This window comes from Acomys russatus, chromosome 11 (assembly GCF_903995435.1).
Source record: "Acomys russatus chromosome 11, mAcoRus1.1, whole genome shotgun sequence".
Lineage (NCBI taxonomy): Eukaryota > Metazoa > Chordata > Mammalia > Rodentia > Muridae > Acomys > Acomys russatus.
This window is the reverse complement of record NC_067147.1, coordinates 38,785,047-38,799,002: the sequence shown is the minus strand read 5'-3', so window position 1 is coordinate 38,799,002 and position 13,956 is coordinate 38,785,047. Positions and strand designations below refer to the sequence as shown.

The window sequence follows — 13,956 nt, the reverse complement described above, 5'->3', positions numbered from 1 at the left end:
TCAACATTCTGAAGGTTTCTTTTCTTTTCTTTTTAAACCAGTAAATGCCTGAGTAGTTTCTTTACCTGGAAAGGTAGGTTGGAAAGTACCTATGACAAATATCCTGTGGCAGTTGCTTTTTTGATAGAAAGATGCCTGGGCTAGGCATGGGGGCTGGATGCATAAGGGTGGCAGCTGTGCTTACATCACTAATAATATGTCCTTGATTGGATTTGCAGGGTGCCATCTATGGCACGGCCCAGGCAACCATTGACAGGAACCTGGTTGCAGACATATCCTCCGTCTTCTTGGATAGCCTTTATAGTACGGACCCTGTGAGCCAGGGCAGCCAGATGAATGGTTCTCCAAAGCCCCGCTGAACTTTGACCCTTGTTAGTTCCATGGAGCGTCGGGGCCTTCAGAAGGCTCTTGGTGTTCGGAACAGAGCACACACAACATCTGGACTGGCTCCTTAGAGCACAATACGCTAAACCATAAGATAGCTTCAGCCTCAGGACTCCTCTTGTTTCCTTTCATGGCTTTGAATTTGAAGACCCTGAAGGATTCCACTGCATAATGAGTCTGCCCTGGTTATAAATGTTACCCTAGAAATTGTTTTAACCATATTCTTCTCTAATGTCTTTAGCATCCTCTTCACGTAATCATTGTGTGGTGGCTCTAACCTGCCCCGATTACTTAGGGAAAGTGTGATATAGCAAGAGGGTGTCTTTGCTACCTCAGTCAAATGTTTTGGCTGTCAGACAGGAGGCATTTATATACTGTGTACCCCATGTGGGTGTTAGTATGTCCCACACAGGAGGTGATTTCAGCCTCTGCTTCAGGTGATCAGGTGACCTGTCTCTCGGGATCACTTTCATTGCAGCTTGTTTTACTTTTCCAAGCACAGGTTGGCCAGGTCATTGACCTCTTTCTTGCATAATCGGAGCATGTTCCCTTGGCAGGTTTTGAAGTGCTCGTTTCTCTTCCATGCATGGCCATGGTTGCTACCATCTTTGGAGATGCCTGTTGGCAGTGATGCTCACACTTGTTTGTTCTTATTGCTGTAGGGTAGGGAAGGAACATGTTTTTCAGAGAATCTAGGGCTTTCTGGCTGTGGTGCCACCTCTCTGGAGTAGGGGTAGATCATACCTGAGCCCTCTCCTAAGCCAGAGAGCCAAAACCAGACCCTTTCCTATAGTATCTTGACTAGCAGCATAGGTAAGCCCCCGTGTGCACATGTGGCCAGTGGTCCTCCCTTCCACATTGCCTTAATCCATCATGTAATGAGAATCTGTTTTTATTAAAGGAAACACTCCACAAGTGTCCTTGACTTCCCTCAGTGGGTATGAGGATGTGCTTTCCTATCAGTGTGTTCCTCTTGCCCCTCCCCCTTTATTCAGCTTCCAAAGGTACGATGACATTTTAATGTTCCTCAGCCCCCACTAAAAGGTAATAGCACAGGACAAAAGGCATTTTGGAGTAGGAATGCTTAGCTGCAGCCATTACGCCTGGGGTCTGGGATTTCCTTCATAAGACTGATTGCCCAGGGTGATGCAGGGACAGGACCAACCCCTGTGCCAACTTGCCACTTGCTTCTCCCTTTTAGGGATTGGGGTTCTGACTGAGGCTGAGCCCCTGTCCTCCTCTGATGATCATACCACGTGCCTTTCTCCCCAGCAGTGAGTAGTAAACTTACTCCTCATCTAGGCCCTGGCAGAAACGGACCAGTCTTTGAGGTGTGTCTGTTTGTAGGAGAGAACTTGAGACAAGTCAGAGCTTTGCTCTGTCCTGTCCCCATTTCAGGGATTCCTGAGTATTCAGCCTGAGTATAGCTAGCTGGGAGAGCCAAACCACTAGGCTCTTCCTCACCGTCTTTGGGAAGTGTTCCTCAGCACTGTTCTGACCCCATAGCCATTACTAGCTAGCTCATTTCAGGGCAAGTGTGTATGTCCACTTCCCTCCTGTACGCTCTACGGTGAGTTGTCAGGGTCAGGGATGGTTGATGTTCCCATGTGTCAGAGAGAGACTGAGTTCTTGAGCTCACACACGTCCATTGGATAAAGCTTGCAGGACTCAACTCTGGGTCTACAGTGCATCATTGCTGGAGAGGACCAGGGACTACCCAGCAGGCACCACTAGCTTACTAGTGGCAAAAATGGAGAAGCAGGTCCTCTATAGTCTCAACAGAACCAGGGACTGAGCCACTCCCTTTTTGGCAGCACCGGGGTGGGGTGCTGGTGGTTTTCAGAGGGACCTGCTGCAACCATTTTAATTTATGGTTAGGAACCTTAGTGTGACTTAACACTTTCGTTTTTTTGTGTGTTTGCATGTGCATGCCATGCCTAGCCGGTGCAGGGTGGGTAGGGTCTAGTATCATGGTATCATGTGACTTAGTAGGTACCACGGTGGCTTCTGCAAATACTACTGTCTTGTTTCTGTATTAGATGTAGATAGTACTGTGAATATACTGCCATGTCACTTTTAATATTACCAGTTTTTATAATCGGAAAATGGTACTTGCCTCTTTGAATTCTGTTTTGTCTTCTCTAATGTCCCAGTCATCTCCATGCCCTTTCCTGACTGCAGCAATAACTCTTAAAAAGCAACTGAATAATAAATGTCCTGAACTGTAGTCACTGGATAGTTGCATTATTTTCTACAGATCACAGATAAAGTAGTTGCTGAATGGGAAACTGATGAACACCCCTCCATCACTCCTCCCCTCAGGGGTGGGGGAGTTAAGTTGTTACACACCTGTAGCAGGCGCTTCAGCAGGGAGCTTAGTCGTCTCCAGGAGCTGTAGTTATGTCCATCTGGGGAGGTCTTCCTGGGGCTTTGGCCCTGAATGATCTCCTCTCCATCCACTTCTACCAGAACATACTGATGGATTAGCTGTCTGGGTGGTCACCCACTAACTGCACAGCCTGGCTCTGTCTGACCAGTCAAAAGCTCGTCGTTCATTTTGGGAGCCTATACTGCTCCTGGATAATGAGTGGATGTTAGGGGTCACATTCTGTTCTAAATAACAAAGAGAAGGATTCCCATGGTTCAGGGAGGTTTAACACCAGCGAGCTTTTGGGGCATTCCAACTTGTCCGGTACAAAGGCAAAGAAGGTTATCTTTTCTGTGGTTCCTGACAAATGGCCTAGATCCCTGGTCACCAGAAAACCCTAAGATCGTCACCAGTATACGTGAAGATAATCAACCTAAGGCGATTGATGGATCCGCAGTATGCTTTGGGCAGACCTGGGTGAGCTCAACAGAAAGCAGCCGAGGTGCTGGTTGTATACCTTTCTGTCTTCTATGTGGGTCCTGATAATACTGAGCTGCCTCTGCCATACCCAGTGATGACAAAAGCAATGGCAGGATTACCCTGATAGCCACCAAGTATAGCCTGGGTGGGCAAAAGTCAGCCTTTGACAACCTGTTCCCCCCTCCACCCCCCACCCCAACCGTAATGCTGGGTATTGAACCGAGAGCCACATGTGTAGTGGGCAAACGTGCTACCACCAAGCTGTTTTCCCAGCCCTTTTTTTATCTTGAGTTAGATTCTCACTCAGTTGCCCAGACTTAGGATTGAACGTGTGATTCTCATACCACAGCCTCCCAAGTAGGCGGATTCCAGGCCTCTGCCGTCAGGCGCAGTTTGACAGCCTTTTGTTGCTACTGTGTTTCCACTTGTGATCTCATGTGATCTTCCTTTCACCTTGTCTCTGTTTAGTTACCTGGGTTGATCTGAGAATAAAACTAGATTCTAAAAGCTGTTGCCCGTCATTTGTGGATAGGTGTGCCTTATTCAGATGTGGAGCCACTTGGGTTGGCATTTTCAAATCCAGGTCCATGGTAAGTAGAATAGGAAGGCCATTAACAAGAGTTGGGTTCTCCATGCTTCCTGTCTTTGTCCCATGTCCTCAGCTGTTAGATCTGAGCATACTCGGGAACAGTCTGAAGTAGTAGAACAGATGGTTGGTTTTGCTGTTAAGCTGTGTGGTCAGGTTGATGTCATAGTGCCAGCCTCTGCCTTTTCTGGCCCTGGGAGGACCAACTTATTCATGCTGCCTCAGCTCCAGGCCAGGGGTCATAGGTGAGGACTACAGTGGGGAGGATTGTTCTGTCCCCTGCTCTGAGTGTCTTACGGCACACACGAGTGAAGAGGCCTTGGCTCCTATTTTTCCCGTTTTGTCATTTCTTGGGCATTTTCTACCCCTGAGAATTGCTAGCCAGGGTCCTTAATAGCCCATCATTATTCACTCTACTTCGTGTCTAAGACTGAGAATTGCAAAAGCTGTCAGAACTGGAAGTCTTAAGGTGTTTCTGGTCTTTGATTTAGGCCAGTGTATTAGAAAGTGCATTGGAAACAGCCTTTATGTGAGGAACCGATTCCAACGATAATGGAAGCCAACTTGGCTATCTGGAAGAGCAGTTCCAGTCTAGAGCTCAAGACCCACGAAGTCAGTGATACATACCAGCTCAAAAAGGAGTCCAGAACTCTATATAGGCCTTCAACTGATTGAATGAAGCTCACTTATATTAGAACAATCTGCTTTACTAAGGGCCAAAGTTTAACCTCACCCAGAACACCCCTGCTCCAACACACCCAGAATCCTATTTGATTTAATGTCTGGTACCTCATGGCATATCTAGGTTCATTCATACAAAGTTAGTCATTGTAGCAGAAGGAAGAACATACCTGCAGCACACTGCCTTTTTAGATGTAGGTTCACATGCCTTGTACACACTGTCCTCTTGCAGATGCCCTATTGGCAATTGTGGTCTCTGAGGCATAACTGGTATCCTCCTTTGTCACCATTACTCACTTCTCTGTGTTCCCTTAGCTCACGTCTCATCTTGTCTAGTAGCAGCTTATGGTTTTCCTCTTGCCGGTTTCCAATATTTCCAGCATAACAATGAACCTGAAGATAGGGTTGCTCCTCTCCCTCCATCTCCCTCAGTACCTTGTGACCATTCTATTGCATTTGGGCTGGAGACAGGCTCAGTGCCTTACTGAGATAATTCCTGTTGGCTGAGCATGTGCAAAGAAAGCCCTGGGTCTTATCCCCAGAGCCACAAAGACAGGACAGACCCCTCAAAACTAAACATGACTGATTCCAGTTTCGCATGACCCATGGAAAAGAAGGTTCTAGAAGCTGAGCCAATTGATAGCATTGTTTTTATTGGAGGCATGAAGTACATATTTCCATAATACAGTGGGGCTTGATTTAGTTGTGGGGTCTGAGACTGGACTTTGTGTCATGGTTTAATCACAGCTACTTGGAAAATGAACTAGAAAGGAGCAAGATACAACCTAGAAAGAATACTACTGCCATTGGGAACCCTACAGAGAAAGGGAGAGCTTATTCAAATTAGTGTAACATGGCAGCGCCCCAGTGAGAAGAGTGACATAGGTAAAGATCTGCTGTTGACACTAACACTGACATCTTTCTTTTTTTTTCTTTTGACACTGACACCTTGCTGAGGGCCAGCCTCCTTGGTTTCCTCCCTAGGTCCCTCATTCACTCACCCCCTACCCCCCAGGAAATACAAAACAGCGTGGGTCTATGTCATAGACACGGCGACTTGTTCGATGAAGCTGGCCAGATTTATGTCCCGTTCTGAAAGACCAGCACACTCATGTGTGCTCAAGGTGATATGGACCTGAAGGAGAGAAAACCAGGAGTTCAGGCATGGGCAAGTGCCCTCCCGGGAAGAGCAAGAGAGCCATCAGCTGTGGGCTCAGCTCTACCAGGGACTGCAGGATAGTAGCCAGTCGCTGTAATGACTTCTAGGACGGAAACTGGTCACTAGTTGTTCTGAAGACAGTAGATTGTGACTGCTTTCCTCACAGCTCTAAGAAAGGTGCAAAGCTGCTTACACATCATTTTCCCTAGTATCGTTTCCAAAACTGGTGACTTCAGCAATAGGATAAAAAAAATCCAGGTATCAAGAACAAAAAAGAACTGAAGTCAGGGGCCAGCAAGATGGCTCAGTGGGAAAAGGCATTCACCAACAGGCCTGACAACCTGAGTTCAACCTCTGGGGACCCACAGGGTAGGAGGAGAAAACAGACTCCCATAAGTTATCTTCTGACTCCACATGCACAGTGTATATGTGCCCATAAACATACACTAAATAAATGTTAAAAAAAAATTTTTTTAAGCCAAAGTTAAAATCAGGCCTTGAGGTAGGCTCCTAAACACACCCTTGATGTTTTTCTGAAGAGTCCAGCAGAGCTCTGAGCACATTCATCAGTCTGATCTGATGGCCATGCACAGATATCTGAGTTCCATTTTATTGCTCTCTCATTCTTCCATCTAGAATAAAGTCATTAGTGCTGTTAGCAGTGGGTAGGCCCTTTTATTTGCCCTCTCTTCCTGAGTCGTGCCTTCTTAATGTCTGGCCACAGCATTTTAGAGTGTTTTAATTTGCACTTATTATCTGTAGTGAGACTGGCTGTTTGATGGGGAGTCTCTGTTTGCTCCACGAAGGACAGAAGAAGTGGACAACAGCTAATTGGCGAGAAGGGCTTACGGTCAGGTCCAAGGGTGAACCTTCAGGAAGACTTGGGGTTCTAAGAGATGTACAGAGGCAGGGCATAACACAGGGGACAACTTCACTCACCTTGTTGTAAACATTAAACCACTCAGGATGGTGGTCCAGCTTTTCAGCCTGCAGGGCAACTCTTGTCATGAATCCAAAAGCCTGATAAAACGAAGGAAGACCCAGATCTTGTCATGGGTAGTAAGGCCTTGATGCAGGAGAAGAGCTTAGCTTCGTCTATGGAGTCCCAGAGCTCTATCTTCTCCCCTGTGACATCGCTCCTGATTCTGAGGCCCATGTTAATATCTCTAGCATCCCCAATGTGGTGCAAACAACACAGGCTGTTAGTATTTGCCAATTCCTTGCCGTTTATTAAAGCACCTTCAAAAGGGCATATGCTTGCTACCTGGACTGTCTTCTCCAAAGACTTCCTCAAGTTCCAGGAAGGGAGGCTCCAAGGCCCTTCTCCTTTGTAGGTCACTTAGCTAACAGAACAGGACATGACACACACAGTATGGCCCACTCAGGCCCTGCTTCACGTACCCTATTGAAGTCTTTAAAATGGAACTGCTTGAAGATGGCATCTCGACCTTCCAGTTCATTCCATCCCACAGCCCTCAGATTTGGCAGCAGCTGGTCCCGCTCCTCAGCACTCAGTCTGTGTGCCTTGCCAGCCTACAAGAGGGAGAACAAAGGCCCCAGGGCGTTCCTTTTATATGTCAAGAGTTGCCTTAGACCTTTGGGAGAAATTTAGTCTGTGCTAGCTTCAGTGATACACGTGTCTCATAGCAGGCAACAGGCCATTTGGTTTCCACAGATATGCCCTGCCAGGAGGTGAGGTCTAGGCTGGTTTATGGATAGGCTCTTGGGTCTTAATATTTTTTTGTTTTGTGTTTTTGCCTTTGGTTTGGTTTTGGTATATGTGTTTGTGCGGGTAGGTGCATGTGGAGGCCAGAGGACAAGCTCAGATGTCATTCTTCCGGTATCATTTACCTATATTTCAATTAAAAAATTTTTTTTTATTTTATGGGTATGAATGTTTTGTCTTCATATAAGTCTGTATACCACCTGCATGTCTGGTCCCTGCAGAGACCAGAAGAGGGTGCCAGGTGCCCTAGAACTGGAGTCACAGGCAGTTGTGAGCTGCCATGAGGTGCTGAGAATCAAACCCAGGTCCCTTGAAATAGAAGCCAGTGTTCTTAGGAGCCATGGAGCAACTTTCCAGCCCCCTTTATTATTATTATTTTATTTTATTATTTTTTTTTAAGACAGGGCCTCTCACTAAGTAGGCTATGCTGGCTAGCCAATGAATCTCAGAGATCCATCTGTCCTGCCTCCCCAGTGCTGGGATTACGAGCACACACTATCATGCCCAGCTTATTTTATTATTTTATTTTATTATTTTATTTTATTTTCTGAGACAGGATTTCTTTTTGTAGCCTGGCTGTCCTGAAACTCGCTCTGTAGACCAGGCTGGCCTCGAACTCACAGAGATCTGCCTGCTTCTGCCTCCCCAAGTGCCAAGTCTGCACCAACCCCTCATGCTCAGCTTCTTAAATATGCTTTCTGGGACTGAAAACTCTGAGCTTCATACGTGTAGGCACTTTACAAACTAAGCCACATCTGCAGCTCAGATCCGGGGTTTTATGCCTGCTTCAAAGTTAGAGAATGCCAAAGAATATGTGACGCAGAGAAGTGTTCCTCAACTCCTGCTCCCAAAGCCTCACAGATCCCCCACCCCATCTTCCCATGTAAGCGCCGTCCTGTTACCAAGGGAGTTAAAGCAAAATCCAGCCCAATTCCTACGCATTGCATATGCCCTTCCTGGCATCCCCGTTGTTCAGGATTCTTTCTGTGTCCCATCCCCACAGCCCTTCTGCAACTAGATGGACTAGAGAAGAAACAGGCCCAGACAGAGGGGATGTGAGCGGTCTGCTCTTCCCTCGCTTGTCCTCAGTGACGTCAGGGACTCAAGGTGTGGCCTCTCATACCTACGGTCCCGGGGCTGGATGCAGGAGCCAGCATTTTAAGCATAGTCCCAGATGATTCTCAGCCACCTTACAGATGTGAGCACTGCCTCCATCATGCCCCTACATCGTCCACAGCTGTCAGGCTGAGGTTCTCAGGGCGGCTGTCTCTGGCCCCTTGTGACTCTGGACCCCACAGGGCCCAGTCCTAACATGGAAATAGTGTGTTAAGGGCACTTAGCATATTCATTAGCCCTGTTGTGCAAAGTGCCAACGGTGGGACCCTCAGCACACACTAGGTCAGGTCCTGAGTGGACCGTCCAGAAAACAGAAGTTAGAGTCAATCTACCCTCTGGGGCATATGGAGCCATGAGTCTAATAAACAGGATTGTAAAATAGAACCACCACCCTGGGATGCAGTGTCAAATCGACGCCAACTCAAAGCCTGAAAAGTGGGAAGAAGGCGAACTCAGCCCTGCAAGCCACCCATAAGTTTTGATACCGTGGGGTGGGTTGGCAGGGTGGTTTTAAGCCTTGGCTCTGCCCAATTACCAGCCAGATGGCCCCTGGCTTCATGGGTAAAGGGCTGAGACCCTCTCCTTTGACCTAGAGATGCCAGCAGAATATTTCAATGGATGTCAACTTCATTTAAAAAGTGCTTCCTAGCCAAGTGTGGTGGTGCACGCCTTTAATCCCAGCACTCGGGAGGCAGAGGCAGGCGGATCGCTGTGAGTTCGAGGCCAGCCTGGTCTACAGAGCGAGTCCAGGGCTGCCAAGGCTACACAGAGAGACCCTGTCTCGAAAAAAGCTCTTCCTAGGACAAGAAGGAGACCTGTGGCAGGTCTGGTACCTACAGAACCATCATTGTTGTATGTGCTCTCATAAACAACCAGGTTCCATCTCATCACTCCGCTGCCCTGGCTGGGCGTGGCTGTAGAGGAGGCAGCAGAGATCTGCACTGTGGTTAATAGGGAGGTCTTTCCAGAGCTGGTCCTTCAGTGGCTGATAAGCTGGGCCCTTGTAACCAGGCAACCAGATATCACTGGGCACCAGTGAGCAGTGGTGGGTAGAGGTGAGCTAGTGGGATGTGGCGGGGTTAGGAGTACTTTCTCTTTAGAATTTTCCAGAACCAAGACTCAGACAACACTCTGAACTCTGGGGTCAGAGGGGTAAGGACCTTGTTTGCTTAGCAAAGCGCTGTCAGCCTCTGGTAGTGTGGGCTGAGGGGGTTACTGATTATCCAAGCCTGTGTCTTTGGTCCCCAATGACCCTTCCCAGGCCACAGCTGCAAAAACTGCCCTCCCATGCTTGACTGTTCCCAAGGGAGTGTAGAGAACTTTGTTGATTGGGAAGGGTTGCCAGGTCTGGCAGCTGCAGAGACACCCCTTTCCTAAGGGCCTAAGATCCTGACCCACCACCGCTCAAGGTGGGACACAGAGCCCCAACTAGGTGCTAGGCCGGGGCACAAGGCTGAGGACCGCACTGGGGTACACAGAGAAATGAGCCCGCCAGATCCGACACCCTGAGAGACCAACCAGCTAGTCTGTAGGACCAGGACAGCACCACCGAGACCCGCCTTCCTGCCACACCCTGTCGGAGCCCGCCCCGCCGGCAGACCAGACTCGGGAGACAAGTCAGGCTCCTGTCTCTCCAGGCCGGCCGCCACCGCCACCTCCCATATCTGCGTCCCAGCGCCCCTAACGGCGGCTAGGTAACCCTAGCCCGGCTCAATGGCGCTGCGGGAGGCTCGGCAGGACCCTCACCCCAGCATCGGAGCCCTCGCCCCCACTTCCTGGTCCCCGGTCAGGGTCCGCCAGACCTCCTGTGCTTGCTTACCATGTCCAGCACAGAGAGCGGGTGGCAGCAGAGGAGGAGAGAGCGGCCAGCAGGCAGGAGGCCACCGCGGGGAGGGGGGGGGGGGGGCGGGGCAGAGATCCGGCTGCCGCCGGTAATAATTAACTAACGTGGGTCCTATACGCCCTTCTAGCGCTTTCCATGCTCCGTGCTCTCTGTGCATGGCTACGTGATGGGCTCCAGGGCACAGACTTTGGCACGCCTCTCTGCTGCCAGTCTGCTGGAGGACTCTGGGCACCAGACTTCCTGACCTATTGCTGTATTAACAAGAACAACAAAAGCCACCCAGATAAATATGACACACACTGGACTGCACATATGTAAAGCGCACAATTGTAACCGACCTGACAGGAAGGCAGATATTCAAAAGAGAAACGCTGTGTCCCTTCCTTGGGCTGTCAGGCTATTGAAACAATGGACCCAAGAAATCAGTATTTCCCCTAAGAATCTTGTGTTGGAAGAAAAAGGCTGAGAGCTGGTGCCAGCCAGGAAAGACACCTGTCTACTGGAAAGATTTCACACTGTTCTGACAACATTTTCCAGACCACCGCGAAGGTGACCACACCTTGACTGCGTGCAACTGTTTAGTTAGGTACTCCTCTGTTTTAATCGGTCAGACCCATAAAATGGACATGGCGGCGGGGGGGGGGGGGTCTTGGACCTCTTCAATTCTCTTCCTAGTGTGGCCATATTGAATAAATCACCTTGCATTCCACTGTTTTAATAAAAAAATTTTTTTGTGTGTTTGTGTGTGTATGTGTGTGTGTGTGGGGGGGTTATATGCACTGTACGTATGTAGGTACCATGGGGGCCAAAACGGAGCATTGGATCCCCCGGAACTGACGTTTCATGGTGTTTTGAGCTGCCCGATATGAGTACCCCGGGAGCAAAATTCAGTAAGGGCTCAACCTCTGAGCCACCTCCCCAGGCCCTTGGCTATGACTTGTCTCTTTAGTTGGCATTATAGTGAGCAGGTGGCTGAGCCTGGCTTGTTAGGGCTTCCAGGGCCCAGGCTCTGACCCTAACACTACAGTAACACAGTGAGACACATGCTTCTCTGAGGAAACCATCATCGGCGCAATCAGGATCATAAACATCAGCTCTGAAGTTTCCCAGTGCCACCTGATGCCCTCCCTCCCTCCCTCCGGGGCTCCTCCTAGGCCAACTGTTTTCAATGGCTGTAGAGTAGTTTGCATTTCCTAGACAGTCCCATACATGAAATCATATAGTACATAAATCAGCTTATTTGTTTTGAGGTCCACTCATGTTCCACATGCCAATTAATTCCTTGTTTTCGTGGCTAAGGGAAATTATTTCCTTAGCTCTGGAAGGGGTGGTGGGTATAGATGAGTTGTGGGAAGGGGGCTTCTCTTTCTCTCCAGTGTCTTCTAGAACCTCCCAAGTCTCAGACTGACAACCCTCTGAACTCACTGTTTGGGCTATGTGAAAGCTCCTGTAAAAAAATGCTGCCTTCCACTGAGCCTTCAGCAAGGCCGATGAACCGATGCGGTGGTTCTCAAACCTTCCTCACACTGCGACTCATGCGGTAGTGACCACCCCACCCCCCAATGATAAAATTATTTTTGTTGTTACTTCTACTTCATAACTGTAACTTTTTCTACTGTTACAAATCATAGTGTAAGGCTGGGCGTGGTGGCGCACGCCTTTAATCTCAGCACTCAGGAGGCAGAGGCAGGCAGATCTCTGTAAGTTTGAGGACAGCCTGGTCTACAAAGCAAGTCCAAGACAGCCAAGGCTACACAGAGAGACCCTGTAGCATGAGTTCTCTCTCTCTCTCTCTCTCTCTCTCTCTCTCTCTCTCTCTCTCTCTCTCTCTCTCTCTCATGTTCACGTGGGCACCTGTGTGCCACATGGGTGTTTTAGAAGTCAGAAAACAATGTGCCGGAATCAGTCCTCTCTTTCCACCAGGTGGGTCCCAGGAATTGAACTCAGGTCAAGTTTTAGCAGCAAGCACTTTACCTGCTGAGCCATCTCATAGGCCCAACTCCTCCTATCTTCCCTGCATTGTCTGGACTGTTGTTAGAACACCAGTGGACCGTGTGTCTGTGGGTCGATGCTGGGTGCTCGGTGATCTGCTGCCCTTGGAGACACCCACACCACTGTCTTGACCACATTTTTTTAATAGGTCTTGAGTCTGGTACCTAACTCTCCTAACAATTAACACATTGCTTTCTGTTAACAGTTCTTCCTGCATGTCTCCCTTCTGTAGCAAAGTAGTAAAGTGCTAATGTAAATTTTGTCCATATTTATTCTTTAAAAACTTGTGTTGCTTCATCTAGATTTATGCAAGAGTACTATATTACACATGGTTTGGTGTAAAACATAGCACTTAAGCTGAAAGTTTTGTCCTACCCATGATGCCAAGAATACACTTAATTTGTAGTGGTAAGGATTTTGTTTTTGTTTTTGTTTTTCGAGACAGGGGCTCTCTGTGTGGCCTTGCCTGTCCTGGACTCGCTTTGTAGACCAGGCTGGCTTAAAACTCATAGGGATCCACCTGCCTCTGCCTCCCAAGTGCTGGGATCAAGGTGTGCGCCACCACGCCCGCCTGTATGAAATTCTTAATACTAATACTAATGCTAATGCTAATGCTAATACTAATGCTAATACTGCCTCTGCCTCCCGATCCAATACAAGGAAAATTATATGTTTTAATTTTGCTTAAAGGTATTCTTTACCAAATTGTTATAAGCTAAAGATAGCACCAAATGAGAAAGAAACAACAACAACACATTTTTACACATACCCCTCTCTCCAAAATCCTGGGAACAAATATCCAGGGCTTCACTTGTGTCAGCACAATTGACTGCAGCTCCCTGTGCCAGCAAGATTACAAACAAAAGCCTCGCCAGAAACCTTAATCTAGGAGCTGGAGAGGTAGCTCAGTGGGTAAAATGCTTGCTGTACAAGCCTGGGGGCTTAAGTTCAAATCCCCAGCACCTGCATAAAGAAGCTAGCCATAGCAGCAGGATCCAGCAATTCCAATACTGGAAAGGTGAAGACAAGAGCATGCTGGGGGCTTGCCCAGCCAGCCAGCTTAGCTGAATTGTTGAGTTGCAGGTTCAAAGAGAGACCCTGGCTCAAAAGAATAAGGTAGAGAGTGATACCCAGCATCAACCTCAGATCCTCACATGCAGGAGCACACACATGTACCCACAAACACAAACTTGTATATACACATATACACACACAAGTACACGCACACACTCACACAGGTCATGATTCAGGCTGGACAGCAGCTCACACCTGGCATATTCAAGTCATTTGGCTCTTTCCCCAGCCCTGCAAAAATAAATTACAACAAGCCAGGTTTGGTGGTACACACCTTTAATCCCAGCACTCTGAAGGCAGGGACAGGCAGATATCTGTGAGTTCGAGGCCAGCCTGGTCTACAAAATGAGTCCAAGATAACCAGGGCTATACAGAGAAATCCTGTCTCTAAAAACCTAAATACATACATACATACAAAACAACATACAAATATAATAAAAATAAAAGAGAAAATGAGCCAGGCATGGTGACACACATCTGTAATCCTGGCACACATCTGTAATTCTAGCCCTTCCCTCTAGAGACTGAGGCAGGAGCATTATGAGTT

At 48.2% G+C, this 13,956-nt stretch overlaps 2 protein-coding genes across 2 annotated transcripts in view; one reads left to right on the top strand and one right to left on the bottom strand.

Annotated features, from left to right (window-relative positions):
* Sgpl1 (sphingosine-1-phosphate lyase 1) overlaps positions 1-2,611 on the top strand; it is a 53,053-nt gene extending 50,442 nt beyond the window's left edge. The window contains exon 14 of the mRNA XM_051153107.1: positions 219-2,611. Coding sequence (XP_051009064.1) covers positions 219-359 — 141 coding nt within the window. The 3' untranslated portion in view covers positions 360-2,611. The remainder of the gene's footprint in view (positions 1-218) is intronic.
* Positions 2,612-5,418: 2,807 nt separating this feature from the next.
* Positions 5,419-10,399, bottom strand: Pcbd1 (pterin-4 alpha-carbinolamine dehydratase 1). The gene is made up of 4 exons (XM_051153108.1): positions 10,320-10,399; positions 7,060-7,191; positions 6,598-6,678; positions 5,419-5,634 (listed from the first exon to the last, which is right to left on the bottom strand). Exons 1-4 carry the CDS (start codon positions 10,320-10,322, stop codon positions 5,536-5,538), a joined length of 315 nt encoding a protein of 104 aa, XP_051009065.1. The 5' UTR covers positions 10,323-10,399; the 3' UTR covers positions 5,419-5,535.
* Between the last annotated feature and the right edge of the window lie 3,557 nt (positions 10,400-13,956).